General features: G+C 45.9%; 1 protein-coding gene across 2 annotated transcripts in view; it reads left to right on the forward strand.

Annotated features, from left to right (window-relative positions):
• The window catches only part of zfyve9 (zinc finger FYVE-type containing 9), a 112,354-nt gene that overhangs the window by 37,870 nt on the left and 53,118 nt on the right, over positions 1-21,366 (forward strand). For both annotated transcript variants that reach the window (XM_033028602.1, XM_033028603.1), the window contains one exon: positions 551-2,703. In XM_033028602.1, coding sequence (XP_032884493.1) covers positions 551-2,703 — 2,153 coding nt within the window. The remainder of the gene's footprint in view (positions 1-550; positions 2,704-21,366) is intronic.

Raw genomic sequence — 21,366 nt, forward strand, 5'->3', positions numbered from 1 at the left:
CTGCAGCAGACTAAATGGCAGTTATTTTTACTTAATGTTTTAAAATATTCATTAATTTGTTTAAAATATTTTTATACTGTGACATGGAGAATGAAATTTGACTGGACATTGTATGTGTTAATTTTTTTGAAGTAGTGAATAAATACTTTAAAGATTGTTCTTCTGGGACAATTGATCTTCATTATTAAATATTAAGTTTTTAATAAAAAGTCCTAGTCGATGCTCCATTTGAAATCAGCTGAAGCATCTGTGTTATTTCAAATAAATCATTGATTTACAAAAATTTGTTTTGTTTTGGGGTCATTGACATAAATGAATGTGAAATCAATAAATACAAGTTAAAGTTCCACTCAGCGAGTACTTTGAACTTTGCCTTGTTTGGATACTTCAAATTCTCTCCTACACACCCCCGAGCTGCCTTGTTCCCTTCACCACAATAACCAAGAGAGCGCATTCAACTGAATGAGTTTTATGCATTTTACAAAAATAAATTAATAAAATAAACATACTTTAAGTAGTAACGTCCAATTGTTTTTTTTTCTACTTCCAGATGAAACCGAGTCCCCAACGGTATTTGAGGCAAAATGGAGTCAGATTTTGGATCCACCTTCTCACCTGCTTTCTTTAAATCCAGCCTTGTCTAATGTGAATGTGGGAGCATTTTCCAGTGAAGTGCAAGCAAAACTAAAATGTTGTTCTTCGCCCAAATCGGAGATTTCAGTCTTGGGGAGAGCCGATCACTTTCTTAATGGAACTGATGCCACAGAAAACCTTGGACTTGATGTACATTGGATTAATGATGAAGAAGCTCTGGTGACTAGCAAAGGCAATTGTGATCATTGGCCAAATTTTAAATCGTCTGTGAAGCCTGCTTGTGAAAAGGAATTGACTCTTTCAGAAGATATGAATTCTTCAAGTATATTTGGGACAATTGTTCAGAATTCTGACAGTCAATCAGAACAGTGTACTGATCTTATAGAAGACAATAATGCAAATAGTCAAAATATGTTAAATGCTAACAGTTTTTTGGTAGAAAACTCAAATCTGCAAAGTGAACCATTATCTTCTGCCATGAATGTCAAAACCGAGAAGGCTACTAAAATGAAAAGTATTGAACAATTGAATGCACCCGGTACAGATGAGTTTTCTGAGAAATCGTCATCTGATAGTTTAACGAACCCTGCCGATTTGGAAAATCTTTCACCAACTTCAAAAGAGTCTTGGAGTGTTGAGGATTTATCAGTTATTTGTGAACAGAGTGAATTGTCTAAATTGGATGGTGCTGCTGATATAAACGAATTAATTGATTCATTTTCTCGAAAAACGGACACACACGATACAGTTACTGAACTTGAAGATGAGTCGGTGCAGGTTGAAAATTTTGTTGTAAAAGGTGGAGAGGATTTAGATGATTTAGCTAATACACTGATATTGGGTGATATGGATAATTTGACGGTGCCGAAAATGGACTCTGAGAGAGCGCACACTCAACAGATTGGGCCCTGTGGTGTCAATAAGCAGCCACATCTGATTACAGTACAATGTAATTCCTCAAATAATGGCAATTATGAAAATGATGGGCACCATTTTTATGAAAATGGTAACAGTACAATGAAACTAAATGATGAAATGGCTGTTTGCCAAAAAACTAGTGACATTTTGTTCATGCAGGGATATACCACTGATCTGTCTTGCCATTCAAGCAGAATGTCATCAACTGGGATTGATGCAACAATTGATCAGTTAACCCAACACATGAAGCAAGTTGATCATAAAGCATTGGAAGGAAATAATGGTGAGATTGTTTTAGATCTAACAAAAACAACAACAGAATCTGTGTCTAGTGACGATTGGTTGCAAGGGTTGAACCCCTTGTGTGCTGACATGAAAAAAATGGCGTCATCATCTTGCTATTCGTGTGATGTATTAGAAACTATGTCAATTCCTAAATCAACAGTGGCCTGCGTTTCTAAATCTTTGCCTTTAAAGGAAGATTCAGTAACTGAAGAGAAAGAAAGAGAGGAGAGCAAATCAGAAAATTATTTCATTCAACACCAAGAAGGCAGTGCAGTGGAATCTGGAGTGGTGAATGATTTGACCAGATTAAGTATTTCTACAGATATTACAGATCAATTGAGAGACAACTATTTTAACACTCCTAATCCATCTGCCACAGAGACTGGTGCACAGGATGATGCAGAAAAAATAGCTCTAAATAATGCACAATCCCCTAGTATTCCATTTGGAGGTGCCAGACCCAAGCAACCTTTGAATTTGAAACTACAAATCCCAAAACCTTTGTCCAACCAATTATTGAATGACTTAGGCTCAACTAACCTTGCACAAAACACAAAAAATAAAAATATAGGTTTTATTGATAAAGCCGAACTGCCTGAAGATTCCTGCTTGTGTGCTTTGAATGGTTGTAATTCAGTTCCGGATTGCAGCGGTGATATTGATGACTCTGGAGTGTGCTATACTGGTGGTTCTAAAGATATCAACTCGGATTATGTTTTGGAAACTGAAAGTCCAAATAATGACCTGCAAATTGGGCAGTTTGCAGGAGAGCTTAAAAAGCCATTTACAAATTTGGGTGATGTTGCTCCTGTATGGGTACCGGATTCCCAAGCAGCAAACTGCATGAAATGTGAAATGAAGTTTACATTCACAAAGAGACGTCATCATTGCAGAGCTTGTGGAAAGGTGAGCGGTCTTTCTGGTTGTATGAGCAGTTTCCTTGTGTTTTAAGCAGTCATCTGATATAAACATGATTTGAATTTGTTAATCATATGGAACATCACTCTAGGGAAACTACCAGAATGATATATACTAGTTTGATTTGTAAATGTAGTTGCTTCAGTGACCATGAAAAAATAGCTTTTAGTACGAACTAGTTTGCTACTTATAAAACATGGTGATGCACAAGAAAATGCATTGTGGCATATTTCTGCTACACTTTCTTTTTCATGTTGCTCTTTGTCCACTACCACCTCCTGGTTCCTGGGGAATTTCTATCTCGTGGATAATTTGAGTTTATTTATAAAACTGTAAAACTCCAATAATTTGGTGTCCAATTTTTAATTTTGTTCACTATGTTCTGTTTGACACATTCCCTTTTTAAACTCCCTTTAAACAATTGGCTGTATCACTCAAAGTGTTAAGGTGTTACAAAAAGCTTCCTTAAACGGTATATAAAGGTGCTACCAGAGAGGGTGCAACACTGGATCACCTCTTAGGAAACGATGTAGGGCAAGTGATTGAAGTATCTGTGGACGAGCACTTCGGGACCAGTGACCATAATTATATAGTTTTAAAGTAGTTATGGAGAAAGAAAAGGCTGGCATGCAAATTAACATCCTGAATTGGCACAAGGGCAATTTTTGGAGATATTAACTGGGAACTTGCAGAGATTGATTGGGAAAGCTTGTTTGCAGGTAAGGTGATGGATGGCATGTGGGACTATTTCAAAAATGAAATTGCAAGATTACAGAGCAGCACGTTCTCATTAGGGTGAAGGGCAAAACCAGCAAATTTAGGGAGCCCTGATTGAAGAGAGCCATTGAGGCTCTGGTCAGAAAAATAGATACTTTTTAGACAACCAAGATCAAGCTAATTTCACTGAGTATAAGTGGTATTGGAGTACACTTAAGAAAGCAATGGGGCTGGCAAAAGGAGGACATGCATTGGATCTGGGAGGCAAGGTAAAGGAAAGTCCCAAAAGATTCTGCAGGTATATTTAGAGTAAAAGTGACTGGGTTGTCTTTGTGTGGAACTACTATAAGATAGGGGAGATATTAAATGAAAACTTCTCATCTTTTTTTATGGAGAAGAGCATGTAAGCTAAGGAATTGAGGCATAGGATTTGTGGTGTCTTGGATTATTTATTTGAATTGTCAAAGGAGGTATTGGCAGTTTTAAAGCGAACTAAGGTGAATAAACCACTAGGGTTTAACCAAGTGCATCCTTTGACCTTGCTGCTGCACCCGCTGAGTTTCTCCAGCATTTTTGTGTACCATCCTTTGACCTTCTGGGTATATAGGTCCAGAATACCCAGGAGGCCATTGCAAATATATTTGCATAGTTAGCCATAGATCAAGTTCCAGATAACTAGAGTGTAGCCTATGTTGTACCGTATTTAACAAGGATAGCAAGGACAAACCAAGGAACTACAGGCTGGTGAGCTTGAGGTCAGTGGAAGGAAACTTGTTGGAGATTCTTAGGACATTATCTACCAGCATTTGGATAGGCCTGGACTATAGGGATAGTTGGCATGGGTTTTTGTGTGGACGATATCACAAAGCTAAAGAGGGCAACAAGGGTACTGATGAGAGCAGGGCAGTGGATGTTGTCTATATGGACTTATCAAAGCCTTTAACAAGATGCTGCGTGGTAGGCTTGTCTGAAAGGTTAGATTGCATGGGATCCAAGGTAAGCTAGTTAACTGGATGCAAAGTTAGCTTGGAGGAAGAAGTCAAAGCGTAGTTGTGGAGGGGTGTTTTCTGATTAGAGGCCTTTGACCTTGGGTGTGGGGTTTGTGCTGGGTCCCATACTGTTTTGTTATATGCACTAACAATGCAGTTAACATTATTGTAAATTTGTAGACGGCACCAGAATTGGTGGTACAGTAGACAGACACTGAGGAAGATTTTTTAAGTTTGCACCAGGATCTAGTTCAGATGGAAAGGTGGGAAGATGGCAAATGGATAAATTTATAAAGGACCTTGGGTGAGGGGGAGGGGGGGGGGGGGGGGGTGCAGGCACCATTTTTTACTAAGGGTAGTCCTTGCTGGGATAAGCTATCAGAGGAAGCTGTAGAAGCAGATACAATTTTGAATTAAGACATTTTGACAGATCGGAATGGTTTAACAGTCAAATGGGTCTAACCCGATGTGCCAATTTTATCAACCTGGACATGGTGGGCCAAATGGCCTGTTTCTGTGCCTTCCAGCTCTTTGACTCTAACTCAGTGGGTTCTGTTTCCCACACTCTTTAAAGGCACTGGGTTTCTTGGAAAATATGTAATATTGTGTAACAATATAAATTGAGTCAAAAATGTTGCTGAGATAACATTCATGAAGTTATGAAGCATCTGTTCGTCATGAAAATCCTGATGCTGCTGAATTATTGGATTTCTATTGTGAAAACGTATTGCATTTGAAATTGCTGAAACTAGCTGTTACATAGTTGGAAGGCAAAATATTAGAAACCTTTTAGAATTAGAAATAGAAATCTTTCTCATCTCGCGGGTAAAGCCCAGCATAAAGTTCATCAGCATTGTGACTGAAATTATTTTTTATGGATTTCTGTACCATTCAAGTTCAGAAACTGAGCACACGATACTCTCATTTTATGATGTATTTTTAAAGTCGGCTGAATGCTGAGTAGTGACTGCCTATTATGTCTCCTGGCATATAGAGCAGCAACGAAGGTCCTCCACTCTTGTTTGTCCTGGACTAGCATCTGGACACTATCCCAGGTCAGGTTCATTGTTTTCATTTCTTCCTCTACAGTTCGACGCCAGGTGGTTTTGGGTCTCCCTCTTTTCCTTTTCCCTTCCGGTGTCCAGTGCAGGACTATTCTTGGGATGCTGTCTGGTTGACATGCATCCTAGCATCAGTCGATAGCCCTGGAAGTCCATCACGCCCAGTAGTGTTGATTTCTTCAGTTGCTGTTTCTGTAACATATTTGTGTTGTGAGACAGGGTTGTTAGCCGTGTGCTCAACCTCCAATCTGGAGGACCAGTGGATCGCTCTTCATCTCGCCTCTACCCTTCGACTTGTCCAGCATGGGAGACCCTAACAGGAAACTAGTCTCCCGCATAGCTCTAGGGGTCACTGAGACACACAGCTCTCCGACCACGATAAGGTTGCAATCCAACGGGGAGGCTGAATGCTGAAGGTGCTGAATAGGTTGGACGCCACCTATGAAAAGAACAACCGAACTAATGCTTCAGGTTAATGATCCTTTAGCAAAACTACTTCAGAAATGCTATTGTCAGAAATAAAATTGAGAGAAATATAACTTTTTACCATTTTCACCTTTCTAGTATTATTGTTTGCCTTTTTGCTTATTACCTCTCTAAGTTATCTGCTTGACTACATCAGGATATTAATTTCCTGATTTCCCATGTTTATCAGCCCATACCAACCTATTCATAAAATGATATAACATAGAAGTATGTTGTTCAGCCCACTGCCTTTCAATTAACTATATTAATCCCATTTAACAGCAATTTGTCCATTGTTTTCCATGTCTTGGGAAATCAAGCTCATCTCAACACTAAGATATTGTGCCTCCATCAACCATTCAAGCAGTGCATTCCAAATTCCAATCTTTCTCTGAATGGGGAAAAGCTTTTCCTTAGGTCTTAGATCTACCATCTAGATTTACTACTCCACCCGTAGGCCCCCTAGATCATGACTGACCATGGGTGATGCATCCTAGCTGTTGGCTGCTTGCTCCAAACCTCGGCTGGAGCAGCGTCGCTTGTGGTTGAAGAGACCAATGCGGGAGTGACAGTTTCTGTGGCAAAGGTCACATTTGTTGAAGTTGCTGTGCTCCTACTTTGTGCCCGCTTGTCTGCCACTGCGTTCAACAGTTTGCCTTCCCCCGTTTTGAGATGTTGGTTCAGATGCTGACCTCTCCACCTCGTGCGGTCAGCTGCAAGGCTCTCCCAGAACTCCACATCGATGTCGAGCGCCTTCATATCTCTCTTGCAGACATCCTTGTAATGTAGCTGGGGGCGGCCGATGGTTCTCCTCCCAGATGTCAGCTCTCCATAGAGGATATCTTTTGGAATACGGCCATCCTCCATGCGGTGGACATGGCCCAGCCACCACAGTCTGTGCCGCCTGAGTACAGTGTACATACTGGGAAGGCCAGCACGAGACAAGATCTCGGCATTGGACACTCGGTCTTGCCAGGATATGCCCAGGATATGGCGGATGCTTCTCACGTGGTAGGTGTTGAGTTTTCTCACCTGCTTGGCATATGTAGTCCATGTCTCACTGCCGTACAGCAGCGTGCTGATGACACAAGCGCTATCTTTGTCTTCACTGTCAGTTTTGGGATGGTCCACACTCGAGTTGTGAGGCGAGCGAGAGTTGTAGCTGCCTTCCCGATCCTCTTATCAATCTCTGTGTCCAAGGAGAGGTTGTCGGTGATGGTGGAGCCGAGGTACGTGAACTGATGGACGGCATCAAGTTCGCAGTCGTTGATGGTGATGACAAGCGGCGCCTCTGTATCCTGCTCCAAGACGTTCGTCTTGTTCAGGCTGATGGTCAGCCTGAAGTCCTTGTATGCCCGATAGAAGCAGTCCTAGTATCCTCCTCAGATTTACTACTATCCTCATTATTTGGTATATTTTTTAAGAGTTCCCTCAGCTTCCTGTTTCAGGAAAAATAAACGCAACCTATCCAATCTTTCCTTCATTCCAGTTAGCATTTTCTGCATTTCAATTTCACTTAATTTCAGTGTAATTCGGGTTCATTTCATGTGATGTCTAGAACATTGCACAGTGTTCCAGCTGTGTTCTAACCAATATTTGTAAAGCCGTATCATAAGTTCCCTGCTCACATTCTATATCCTGGTTAATATAAGTAAGTTTCCCAATGCTTTCTTCACCTTGTATCTATACTGCTATCTTCTGGGATAACTGGACTTGCACACAAAAGGTCTTTCTGTTCCTTAAGGTCTCAGTATTCATGATGTAGGGCCTATCCTGATTAGTTCTTACAAATTACATCACTAGCACCTATCAGGATTAAATTTAATTTGCCTTTGCTCTGCCCATCCTACCAACTAAATAGTGTGAACTGGTAGCCTATAGCTATCCTCCTTCCCCTCAGTAGTGTTACTAATTTGCATGTCATTTGCAAACTCAGTAATTGTACCTCTTGCATTCATATCCAAATAACATATATAACAACTAATAAGGGTACTTCATTTGGACTTTATCAACTCCACCATTAACAGTGACCTCAAACGGGTGACCACATTCCCGAATCAGAAGCCATGGATGAACAGAGAGGTCAGGCTACTGCTGAAGGCACGTGACACCGCTTTCAGGTCAGGCAATGCTCGAGCCTACAGTTCATCCAGGGCTAACCTGAAGAGGGACATCAAGAAGGCCAAGCACAGCTACAAGCTAAGGATCGAGGAGCACTTCGAGAACAACTCCGACCCCCGACGCATGTGGCAAGGCATTCAGGCCATCACGGACTATAAATCCACCAACACCCCCACATCCAGCGACGCCTCCTTCCTTGAGGAGCTTAACCACTTTTATGGCCACTTTGACAGGGACAATCAAGAGATGGCCATCAAGGCTGTGCTCCCTGCTGATCACCAGCCCCTCGCATCACCCCCATCGACGTGTATGCGACACTGAGCAGGATTAATGCACGAAAGGCTGCTGGTCCTGACGGCATCCCCGAACGCATTCTCAGGGCCTGTACTGCGCAGCTGACAGACGTCTGGACTGACATTTTCAACCTGTCACTTGCCCAAGCAGCTGTCACTACGTGCCTTAAAACCACCTCCATCGTGCCGGTGCCAAAACACTCCACTGCGGCGAGCCTCAACGACTTTCGCCCAGTTGCACTTACTCCCATCATCACTAAGTGCTTCTAGAGGCTGGTCCTGGCACGCCTCAAAGGCTGCCAACCTCCCACACTGGACCCCTATCAGTTCGCCTACCGCAAGAACAGGAGTACGGAGGATGCCATCTCCACGGCACTTCACTCCGCCCTTGACAACAGAGACACCTACGTGAGAATGCTGTGTATTGACTTTAGCTCAGCATTTAACACCATTATCCCCTCCAAACCGATCACCAAACACATCGACCTGGGCATCGACCCCATCCTCTGCAACTGGATACTGGACTTTCTAACCAACAGATCCCAGTCTGTTAGGTTAGATAACCACACCTCTTCAACCCTCACCCTGAACACCGGCATTCCACAGGGCTGCGTGCTGAGCCCTCTCCTCTACTCCCTCTTCACCTACGACTGCACACCTGTACATGGTGCTAACACCATTATCAAGTATGCAGATGATACAACGGTGATTGGTCTCATCAGCGACAACGATGAGTCGGCCTAAGGGAGGAGGTCCAGCTCCTAGCAGCATGGTGCGCTGACAACAACCTGGCCCTTAACACCAAGAAGACCAAGGAGCTCATTGTGGACCACAGAAGGTCTAGGGGTGGCACTCACACCCCCATCCATATTAACGGGACGGAGGTGGAGCGTGTTTCCAGCTTCAGGTTTCTGGGGGTCAACATCTCTGATGACCTCTCTTGGATCCACAATACCTCAACACTGATCAAGAAGGCTCACCAGCGTCTCTTCCTGAGGAGACTAAAGAAGGTCCATTTGTCTCCTCAGATTCTGGTGAACTATCGCTGCGCCATCAAGAGCTTCCTTACTAACTGTATCACAGTATGATATGGCAACTGTCTCCGACCAGAAAGCACAGCAGAGGGTGGTGAAAATTGCCCAACGCATCACTGGTTCCTCACTCCCCTCCATTGAGACTGTCCAGAGCAAGCGATGTCTGCGAAGGGCGTGCAGCATCGTCAAGGATTGCTCTCACCTCAACCACAGACTGTTTACCCTCCTCCCATCTGAGAGGCGCTACAGGTCTCCCTGTTGCCGGACCAGCAGGTTCAGGAACAGCTTCTTCCCTGTGGCTATTACCCTATTTAAACTCTGCACCTTGGTGATTGCCAGTCACCACCTCCTGGGGGAAGGACACTCCTTCCCCCAGTGACTGATCTCTCACCCCCCCCCCCCCCCCCCCCCCCCCCCCGAAAATTGCACTACTGCTACTGTAAATACATATATATATATTTAACTGTTCCATTATTCTGGGTGAGATGCTAACTGCATTTCGTTGTCTCTGTACTTGTACACTGCACAATGACAAAGTTTGAATCTGAATCTGAAATCTTTGTGATAGTTCACTGGTTATGGGCTTCCAATCACAAAATCAATCCACTGCCCCCTATTGCCAAGCCAAATTTGGATCCAATTTGCCATGGATCCCAAGGGCTTTAATCTTTCCAACCAGTCTTTAGAAACTTGTCAAAATCCTTACTGATCCTTTGCATTGTTTGCACCAATATGTTTTGTCATCTCTATGAGAAATCCAATCACATTGGTCAGATGGGATCCTACAATTTTACCATTCACGTTCCTACCTCTAATTTTGGATTTACTGACCTGTTATTAACTGGTTTATACAGTGCATTCAGAAAGTATTCAGACCCCTTCACTTTTTCACATTTTGTTACGCTCTGGAGCAGGTTTTTATCAAGGGCTTTGCTCCTTTCATCTTTCCTTCGATCCTGACTAGTCTCCCAGTTCTTGCCGCTGAAATACATCCCCACAGCATGATGCTGCCTCCACCATGCTTCTACCATAAAGGCCTGATTGGTGGAATGCTGCAGATATAGATGTCCTTCTGGAAGGTTCTCCCATCTCCACAGAGGAACTCAGAGTGGCCAGCTCTATGAAGAGTCCTGGTGGTTCCAAAGTTCTTCCATTTAAGAATGACTGAGGCCACTGGGGTCTTTGGGACCTGCAATGCTGCAGAAATTGTTTTATAATCTTCCCCAGATCTGTGTCTCGACACAATCCTGTCTCGGAGGTCTATGGACAATTCCTTCGTCCTCATGGCATGGTTTTTACTCTGACATGCACTGTCAACTGTGGGACTTTGCATAGACAGGTGTGTGCCTTTCTAAATCTTGTCCAATCAATTTAATTTACCACTGGTGAACTCCAAGTTGTAGAAACATCTCAAGGATAACCAATGGAAACAGGATGAACCTAAGCACAATATTGAGTGTCATAGCAAATGGTCTGAATACATATGTAAATGTGATATTTCAGTTATTTATTTTTAATTACTTTGCAAAAAATTCTAATCACCTGTTTTCGCTTCTTCATTCTGGGGCATTGTGCGTAGATTGATTATTTAAAAAAAAAAGAATTTAATCCATTTTAAAATAAGGCTGTAACGTAACAAAATGTGGAAGAAGTGAAGGGGTGTGAATACTTTCTGAATCCACTGTAGCTGTTGCTCTTTTTGAACAAGGGTATATTTGTTCTCCTTTAGTCACCTGTGGCCATAAAGATTAAAAATCATTGTTGGCATCCAGGCGATCTCCTCGCATAACAGCTTGGGATAATCTTATCGGACTCTGGGGATGTATTCACTCGCTAAGATATCTAATATCCCCTTTTTAACAAAATATGTTCTAGCAATTTACTGCTACCCCTACCCCTCCCCTCTCCCTTCCCACCTCATTGCAACTGGAATTCTCTGAATACAGGTAAGAATTATTCATTTTAGGGCCTCTGGCCCAAGGTTCAACTTAGATAGAGCTCTTAAAGATAGCAGAGTCAAGGGATATGGGGAGATGGCAGGAACGGGGTACTGTGGGTGATCAGCCATGATCACAGTGAATGATGGTGCTGGCTCGATGAGCCAAATGGTCCACTCCTGCACCTTTTGTCTATTGTCTATGGCTCTATATCCAGCTTTCATCTCTTCACATTTAGATTCCTTGGGTTTGGATCTGCAAGGATGATAAACTGTTGGCCCTGAACTCTCATGATTTCACGTTTGAATGTTTACCACTTGTCCATTGTAGGCTTATCTTTTAAGTAGCCGCATCCTGTCTACTTATGTCAGGTCCTATCTTATGATATTGAAATTTGCCTTGCCCCAGTTGAGTATTTTAATTTCTGGTCCATCTTTAACCCTCTCAATAAAAACTTGCAGTTATGTTCACCATCTTCAAAATGCCCTTCTGCTGACACTTCAACTACTTGTTTGACTATACCCCTTAGATTAGGCCTAGTTTTCCTCTTCTCAACTGTTCTCTCAATGTTGTTTTGGGACTTTAGCCATAGAATATTAGAATACTTAATTTCAAGGTGTCAAGGTCAGTTTGTCACATGTACCATAAGGTACAGTGAAATTTGAGTTACCATACAGCCATACTAAATTAAAAGCAACACAAGACACACAACCACATAAAAGTTAACATAAACATCCACCACAGCGGATTGGAGCGCTGGGTTGGTCTCCAGGAAAGGCCGCCAACTCCACGATGTTAGGCCGCAGTGGGGATGGAGACGTGATACGGAATAAAAATCGCATCTCTGTAGAGGTAAGAGATTGAAAAAAAAAGTTTCCACCAACCCACCCCCCCCCCCCACCCCCCACATAAAACAAACAAAGGAATACTAAAACATACTTTTAACGCGTACTAAACATAACAGAAAATAAAAAAAGGACAGACAGACTTGGCGAGGCAGCCACTGCTGGTTCAACAAACCAAAGTAAGAGTTGCGATGGGCTGATTTTGCCCAATAACATTTGGTTATTTTGGTTTCCTTTTTACTGTAAGCTATTTTATGTGAAAATTGTAGCGGCCTGGACGAAGTCAGGAAAAGGCCAGACGCCAGGCAGGTTCAAATAGTAGTCTTTAATCGCACAGCGAGAGCACACACCACATAGGGACCTTGGGAAACCCCGTGGCAGACCAACGCCCCTGTACCTCAATAGGCGAGGGGGATGATCCATGGAGTGGCCTACCCCCCCAGGGACCGCCACAGGCCCCCCCCCCCCCCCAAAGTACCCGAGGCACGTAACGGACAGGAGGGCGTACACGGCGGTCAGCCCGGGTGCATGGCACAGGAACAGGAACAGGCAACTGACCAACAGGTGCAGGGGACGGAGTAGCCAGAGAAGGAGGTACCCTAAAAGGAGGGCGCACTCGCTTACGGGGGCGCGCTACCAGCACCGGCTGATCAATGTCAATATGCGTCGGCTTCAGCCATGCAACCGAAACAGTCTCATGCCGACCCCCCTTGTCCAGGACGAATGTAAATGAGCCATGCTCTAGGACTCGGAAGGGACCCTCGTACGGCCGCTGGAGAGGTGTCCGATGAGCATCCCTGCATAGGAAGATGAACTGGCAGTCCTCCAGAGCAGAGGGAACGTGTGGACGGAAGGACCCATGACGAGATGTGGGCACCGGCGCCAGCTTGCCCACCATCTGACGAAGACGTTGCAGAGTGTCCTAAGGCTGCTCCACCTAGCCCCATGCCGGTGGGATGAACTCCCTGGGCACCGTCAACATAGAGCCATATGCCAACTCGGCGGAGGAGGAGGCCAAGTCTTCTTTCGGTGCAGTGCAAATCCCCAGCAAAACCCACGGGAGAGCGTCCACCCAGTCCGGATCATTCAGCCATGCCTTCAGGGCATCCTTGAGTTGGCGGTGAAACCTGCGGATGATACGCCATTGTGTGGTGTAGGCGAACCCCTGTTAAAATGAGTTCTTTTTGCCAGTCTAATTCAAGAAAACTTGATTCAAACCATTGCTGCTAAAATCAATTCTTTATTCTGACAGCGCTGGATAATTCTTTAAACCTTCCAACACAGAGTTAGAAACTCTGGAGCAGGTCGAAAGAACTACTGACTTTGGCATAAATGTAACACATTATATAGGTAAAAGACAAGGATGGTACAAAAGGAGTAGCAAACTTAACCAATCATTATGGTTTACCATACATTTAACATTTGCATTAACCAATCAACTTAATCCTTTCCATTGATTGACAACATGTATAGTCACATGATTTTCCCTTTTCCAGCCCCTTTACAACCCTCTTCCCCTCTGGTTTCTTCAACCTCTTTGCTCAAAATCATTTTATTTCAATAAAGTAAAACCACAGATATAAAACTAATTCTCACAGAATACTTTTCAGAATATACACATAATATAGCAATCACACCCCAACACATACATACAAAACATATTTTCACTTTTGGAAAAGAAAGATTTCTAAAACTTCAGATTTAAACAAAGTCTAATACTTACAATCGTAATTAAACACAATACACTTCACAATTAATTTCCTTACAACCACATAGTTAAAATACAGTTACTTATGGATTACAAAGATTAAAGATGAGTTTTGCCCCATTCTTACAAAGTGGTAAAGACTTAAGTTATTTCTAATCGCACAATTCCCAACTCCAGCCACATAAAGGCCATTAACTGTCACACTTGATTGCTTCTTCCCAAGCTCGGGTCTAATTTAATTTTGTATTACAACCTCCCCCTTCTATCTCTGGAGGAAAAGAATGTAAGGCCTCTTTACAACTTCTTATCAAAAGCATTCCACACAGCAATTTGAAGATTACTATATGCAAACCCCAATCGTTTGGCTTAGATCAAAACAGTTACATTCTCAGTCTTCCATAACATAAGAAATCCTTTTGCAAAGGTCACACAACCATCACCTATGCCATATCTCTTATCCCAACATAAATACATTTAAACGGCACAAACCAATTTACAGATCTAGTATCTAGCCTTGGTGCCTACAGTCCAACATAGACAACCATAAATTGCCTTAATGATACACCCGAGCTCAGAAGATGTGTCACAAAGGAAGAAGGATGGTGCCCATCAGATCAACATTTCCATGTTGTGATAAGCCATCTGTTCTCCTGTGTGTGTTCTTTGTTCTTTATTTCTTTGTGGAGGCATGTATTTCTGAAAGCCCCAACTCCAAGCTTTTCTCTTGCAACTTAATACAAGTTCCTTAAGAACTTATAATTTGAGCAATTTTATTATATATTTCCCCACCCCCAGGAGGCGTGCCATGGCCGACCACAGTTCCGATGTGAACTAAGGCCCCCGGTCGGATGTTATGTCCAGTGGCACACCAAACCGGGCGATCCAGTGCGCCACCAAGACTCGTGCACAAGTGGCCGTTGAAGAATCATGTAACGGAATGGCTTCAGGCTACCGCGTGAAGCAGTCCACGACGGTGAATAGATAGGCCATGCCCCGGGACGGCAGCAGCGGCCCCACGATGTCCACGTGAATGTGGTCGAACCGCGGGCGAGGGATGGTGAACTCCTGCAACGCGCGCTCACGTGTCGTTGCTCCTTGGCAGTCTGGCATGGGATGCAAATGCGCGCCCAATGTCCAACCTCCTTCCGCAGCCCGTGCCACATGAAGCGGGAGGCTACCAGGGCCGTTGTCGCCCTGATGGAGGGATGCGCAAACCCATGGAGCACCTCAAACACCCTGCGCCGCCAGGCGACGGGGACGATGGGTTGCGGAAGTCCAGTGGAGGCATCGCACAGCAGCGTTGCGCCCCCAGGACCACAGTCAATGTCCTCCAACTGCAGGCCTGAAACTGCCGTACGATAGGCGGTCATCTCGTCGACCAGCTGAGCGGCTGCCAGGGCGGAATATTTAATACCCTCAGCGACTTGGGGAACCGCGTGAACTGCAGGTCGTGATAAGGCGTCGACCACCCTGTTATACTTGCCCTCAACGAAATGGATGGAGGTGGTGTACTCGGACACATATGCCAACTGCCTCTGCTGCCGGGCAGACCACGGGTCTGAAACCTTGGCGAGCGTGAAGGTTGGCGTCTTGTGAGCCGTAAATGCAGTAAAAGGCCCTTCCAGGAAGTAGTGAAAGTGGCGTACGGCGAGGTACAGGGCAAGGAGCTCGCGGTCGAAAGTGCTGTAACAACGCTGAGCACCACTGAGATGCCTGCTGAAGAAGACGAGTGGCCGTCAGCATCCGTCAACGAGCTGCTCCAACACTGCCCCAACCGCAACCTCAGAAGCGTCTACTGTCAGGGCGGTCGGGGCGTCCTCACATGGGTGGACGAGCATCGTGGCCCCAGCCAGTGCCTCCTTAGCCCTCTCGAATGCTGCTGTTGCTTCGTCGGACCACTCAACCTCCCTGCGATGACCAGCAATCAGGTGGAAAAGCGGACGCATGACTGCGGCCGCTGCCGGCAAGAAACGGTAATAAAAGGTGACCATCCCCACGAACTCCTGTAGACCCTTAACTGTGGTCGGACGGGGGAACCTGCGGACAGCGTCCACCCTGGTCGGCAGAGGAACCACCCCCTGTGGAGTTACGCGGTGGCCGAGGAAGTCGATAGCCGTAACCCCAAAACGGCATTTGGACGAATTGATGGACAAACCAAAATCGCTGAGGCGCTGACACAGCCGACGGAGATGAATGCAGTTCTCCTGCCGCAAGCGACTGGCCACGAGTATGTCATCCAAGTACATGAATACGAAGTCCAGGCCGCGGCACACACAGTCCATAAGCCGCTGAAAGGCCTGCGCAGCGTTCTTCAAACCAAACGGCATCCGTCCAAATGGCGTTATAATGGCTGTCTTCGGTATATCGTCGGGGTGGACCGGAATTTGGTTGTACCCTCGTAAGAGGTCCACCTTAGAGAACACCGATGCTCCGGCCAGATGGGCATTGAAGTCCTGAATGTGTGGGACCGGGTACCTGTCGGCGACGGTGGAATCATTCAGACAATGGTAATCCCCACACGGGCGCCATCCTCCTCCCGCTTTAGGGACCATGTGGAGCGGTGACGCCCATGGGCTATCGGAGGGACGCACGATGCTCATCGCCTCCACCAGGTGGAACTCCCCCCGAGCCAGACAAAGCTTGTCTGGCGCGAGATTACGCGCCCGGGCGTGCACAAGCGGGCCGGTAGTAGGAATATGGTGCTCCACCCCGTGCTTGGGGGTGGAGGAGCGGAAGTGGGGTTCGAGGATGTCCGGAAAATCCGCCAGGATACGCGCGAAAGTCGCATCCATGGACGTCAGGGGGCCATTAGGGCGCGATACGGGATCACCAATGCGGAGGAAGACCGGCTCCAGCGTGACGGAGTGCACCAGGCGCCGCCGCTTGACATCCATGAGCAGTGAATGGGCTCGATGGAAGTCGGCGCCCAGCAGCGGCTGGGAAACGTCGGCGATGACGAACTCCCACGAAAAGCAATTGTGACCAAAGTTGAGGGAGATGGTGCGAACTCCGTAGGTGTGAATAGCACTCCCGTTCGCCCGCATGGATGTCAGCGATGGAGGCAGGCAGAACACTCACTTCCGCATCAGTGTCCACGAGGAATCGACCCCCAGTGCGGCGATCCCAGGCGAAGATGCGATGAATATTGCCGGCCGCTGAAGGAATCACTGACGACCGGCCCCTTTATTTCCTGGGAATTAACAGGGTGAGCGACACTGCCTTGCTGCAGCTCCCCAGCAACGATGGTAATAGCACCAACCCCCTCTGGTGGAACTGCAAGCGAATTTGGCTGGGTTGAACATCAGCGACCTCTGCTGTCGTTGGGTGGAACTGCAGGCGGGCCCTGCTGAAAAGACGTGTCTGCAGTGGAATGTCCGATGGCGGCCGGAATTTGCCGCGGGGGCCGACTGTGAGCAGCGGAGACGCGGTGGATAGCGGCCCCGATCTGCTCTGAGCCTCCCAACGCCACGGGAAGGACGGCCAGAGCTCGTCGGCTTGCTCGACCAGCGCCTGCATGTCGGTTAAGGGATCCCTGGTGAGCTGCAGGCGGATGTTGGGCGGGAGCTGTGCAGTTAAGCAAATTTAAATATGAAACAAGGTTCGTGGTCCCCCATTAGGGTGAGCATGTCCTCCAAGAGGGCAGACGGCATGTCCTCCAGGAGGGTTGCCCAGACCGTCCATTCGAAGAATCTGAGCTGCCCGCTGAGATTCACCAAGGCCAAACCTCCTGATAAGGAATTCCTTAAACCCCTATATTTGTTAGTTAACGGGGGGGCTCTAAGGTAAGGCTTAACTCGCCTCGCAGTCGCTTGGTCAAGCGCTCTCACCACGTAAAAGTATTTTCTCTCGTCCGCAGTTATCCCTCGCACAGCAAATTGTGCCTCTGCCTGCTGGAACCAGATGTCAGGCTCTTCGGTCCACAGAGTAGGGAGTTTAAGTGCAACGGCGTTGTTATCCATCACGAAGTGTGATGAATGGCGGGGTCACCAATTGTAGCGGCCTGGACGAGGTCAGGAAAAGGCCGGACGCCAGGCAGGTTCAAACAGTAGTCTTAGAGCACACACCACAAAGGGACCTCGGGAAACCCAGTGGCAGACCAAGACCCCTGTCCCTCAATAGGCAAGGGGGATTGAATTGAATTGAATTCCTTTATTGTCATTCAGACCTTACGGTCTGAACGAAATTTCGTGCCTGCAGTCATACATACAATCATACAATAATAAACAACACTAAACACAAATTAACATCCACCACAGTGTATCCTCCAAGCACCTCCTCACTGTGGTGGAGGCAAAAATCTTAGGGCTGCAGTCTCTTCCTTCCTCTTCTCCCTCTGCGCTGAGGCGATTCCCCACCGGGCGATGGCACAAACAGTCCCGCGGCTCACCGAACCCCGCAAACGGGCCGGCTCAAACACCGCGGTCCGGGGTGATCGAAGCTGCCGCCCTCCAGTCCAGCGGACGCAGCCGCTGGCCCGCGGCTGATCCCCAGGACTCAGGTCTTAGCCGCCAGAACGCCGTCCCAGCCACCCGAGCACCGTTCCAGCCCCGAGCCGGATCGCCCTCACGTGAGTGCCGTTCCTCCCTCGAGCTGGGCCGCTCCGACGGGAGCGCCATTCCACCCTCGAGCTGGGCCGCTCTGACGGGAGCGCCATTCCACCCTCGGGATGGGCCGCTCCGACGGGAGTGCCGTTCCACCCTCGAGCTGGGCCGTTCCGACGAGAGCGCCACAGCTCCTCACGGGAGAGTCTCAGCCCCTCGCCAGGCCGCCCTCACGGGAGCGTCGCAGCCCCTCATGGGAGTGCCGTTCCTCCCTCGAGCTGGGCCGCTCCGACGGGAGCGCCATTCCACCCTCGAGCTGGGCCGCTCTGACGGGAGCGCCATTCCACCCTCGGGATGGGCCGCTCCGACGGGAGTGCCGTTCCACCCTCGAGCTGGGCCGTTCCGACGAGAGCGCCACAGCTCCTCACGGGAGAGTCTCAGCCCCTCGCCAGGCCGCCCTCACGGGAGCGTCGCAGCCCCTCACGGGAGCGCCGTTCCAGCCCCGAGCTGGGCCGCCCTCACGGGAGCGAGCCCAGTGTGAGTCCTGACTGGCTGCCTCCGGAGTCTCGAGGTCATCAGCTCCGCCATTGGGCCTCAGCGCAGACGGAGGCAGAGAAGGGGGATACGACAAAAAAGTTGCATTCCCCCGAAGGGAGACAGCAAGCCCCGTTTCAACCCCCCCCCCACATAAACACAACCTAAAAACCAAAAACTTAACTAGACAAAACGAAAAAAAACAACACAAAAAAGTAAAGACAAACGAACTGCAGGCAAGCCGCAGCCGTATGATCCAAGGAGTGGCCTAACCCCCAGGGACCGCCACAAAATAAAGATTATTTGTAAAGATTCCAATCCCGAATGAGAATAGAACCTTGAGCATATAAACCAAAAATAATTATCTCATAATGCAGTTTTAACTTTGCACTTCTGAAAATGTGGTTTGAATCATTTGTTCATGCACATAGGACCTATTTATGCCTTGACAATGTTTTCAGTCCAAATGAAGTATATCCTTATTTTCAACCAGGACATTTTAACTCGTTTTCAAGATGGATCATTATTGCAGTTTATTGATAATGCTGCATCCAAAAAATAGTAAACTTTAAATTAATGGCGATGGATTAACAGCATAATGTGCTTTAATACTAAACATTTAATACTTTAATACTAAAGACAGATCGAATTTATTTGATGAATAATATATTTTGGTGTTTGTAAATACTGCTGTCCATTCACATCATAAAGTGCTTTAGAGGCACCTTCCAGACAGCTTTGAGACACTGCAACAAGTACATCATAAATGCCATCTCCCTGGTCTTGCACTCATCTCAAGAACATTGAGATAACACAAACACCTATTTATTGATTATAGGTCTGCCTTCAACACCATAATTCCAACCAAAATCATCTCTTAACTCCTGGACATAGGATACAACACCCTCTGCATCCGGATCCTTGATTCATAGCTTGCAATCAATAAGGATAGGCAACGGAACATCCTCCACGATACAACTAAATAGCTCAATGCCGGTGTCTCTCAAGGAGGTGTTCTCTGTTACTACACTTGTGATACACTCATGACTCTGCAGCCAAATACTGCTCTAAATTCCTTTACAGACTTATCGATGTCACCACTGTAGTAGGCCAGATCTTTGACAATGATGAGAATGAGCACAGTAAGGTAATCAAGAGCTTACTAACATGGTGTCAAGACAACCTCTTCCTCCATGTCAGCAAAATGAAGGAGTTAATCATCAAATTTATGGAGCAGGTTATACCCCCGGTCTGCATCAACGGTGCTGAAATGAAAATTTCAAGATCCGAGACATAAATATAACCAACAATTTGCACTGGTCCAAACACTGACACTACAGCCAAGAAAGCCCACCAACACCATTACTTCCTCAGAGTAAGGAAATTCAGCATATCTGAAATGACCCTAGCCAATTTCTACAGATGCAATGTGGGAAACATCCTATCTGGATGATTGCAACTGTTTTGCCCAAAAACAACAAAAAAATGTATCGTGGACGCAGCCGAGTCCATCTTGCAGACCAGCCACCCCTTCTCCCCACTCTGCCCACCACCATTGCCTCGAACTGCACTACACTCTACCTCGAGGACAGTCGATATAATCAATTACCACTCATACCCATGTCATTTCCTCTTCCATTTCTGTAGGATGGAAGATGTAAAAGCTATAAAGCATGTACCATTAAATTAAATAACTGCTTCTTCCCTGGTGTTATCACACTGTTGAACAAACCTCTCATAAACCAGGGATGTATTCCTAATTTCCCAATCATACTTGTTGCAGACCTTGCACTTTTTTTCTATCCACGCATTCTCTGTAGTTGTAACACTATATTCTGCACTGGTTTCTTTCTCCTATTACACTACCTGTTGTTACTCATGTTTGGTATGATTATATTCATGTACGGTATAATTTACATGGATACCATGCAAAACTGTTTTTCAGTATCTTGATACAGATGACAATAATATACCAATACCAATTTGAACTTTGTCAATGCCTGACCTCTTTGGTTACTTTTAAACATTCTGTATCCATGATTGAATTAAGGTAAGAGTTTTAAAATTCAACAATTAACCTTCATTGAATTCAAACTCTTGTGGATGCTTTAAAGATTTATTGCCCTCCCACCCATAATTATTTCCCATTTAACATCTCAAAAGTATTGTCTTCAGCAACATAAATCAAATTATTTAATCTGAAAATTTAAATGGTTGGTGTTTCACTTCTTTCTAAATGATTTGCTATCTAAATAATTGAAAATTCTATGTTTAAATGCCTCCCTTTTGTGGATTGGCAATGTATTTTAGTTGAAATTGAAGTGGTGTGATGATTCGCATCTAGTCATATTCAATATTGGGGTTGTTGGTCTGGGAGAGAATATTGATTTTTGGTTTGCTTAACAT

Source organism: Amblyraja radiata, chromosome 10, assembly GCF_010909765.2.
Source record: "Amblyraja radiata isolate CabotCenter1 chromosome 10, sAmbRad1.1.pri, whole genome shotgun sequence".
Lineage (NCBI taxonomy): Eukaryota > Metazoa > Chordata > Chondrichthyes > Rajiformes > Rajidae > Amblyraja > Amblyraja radiata.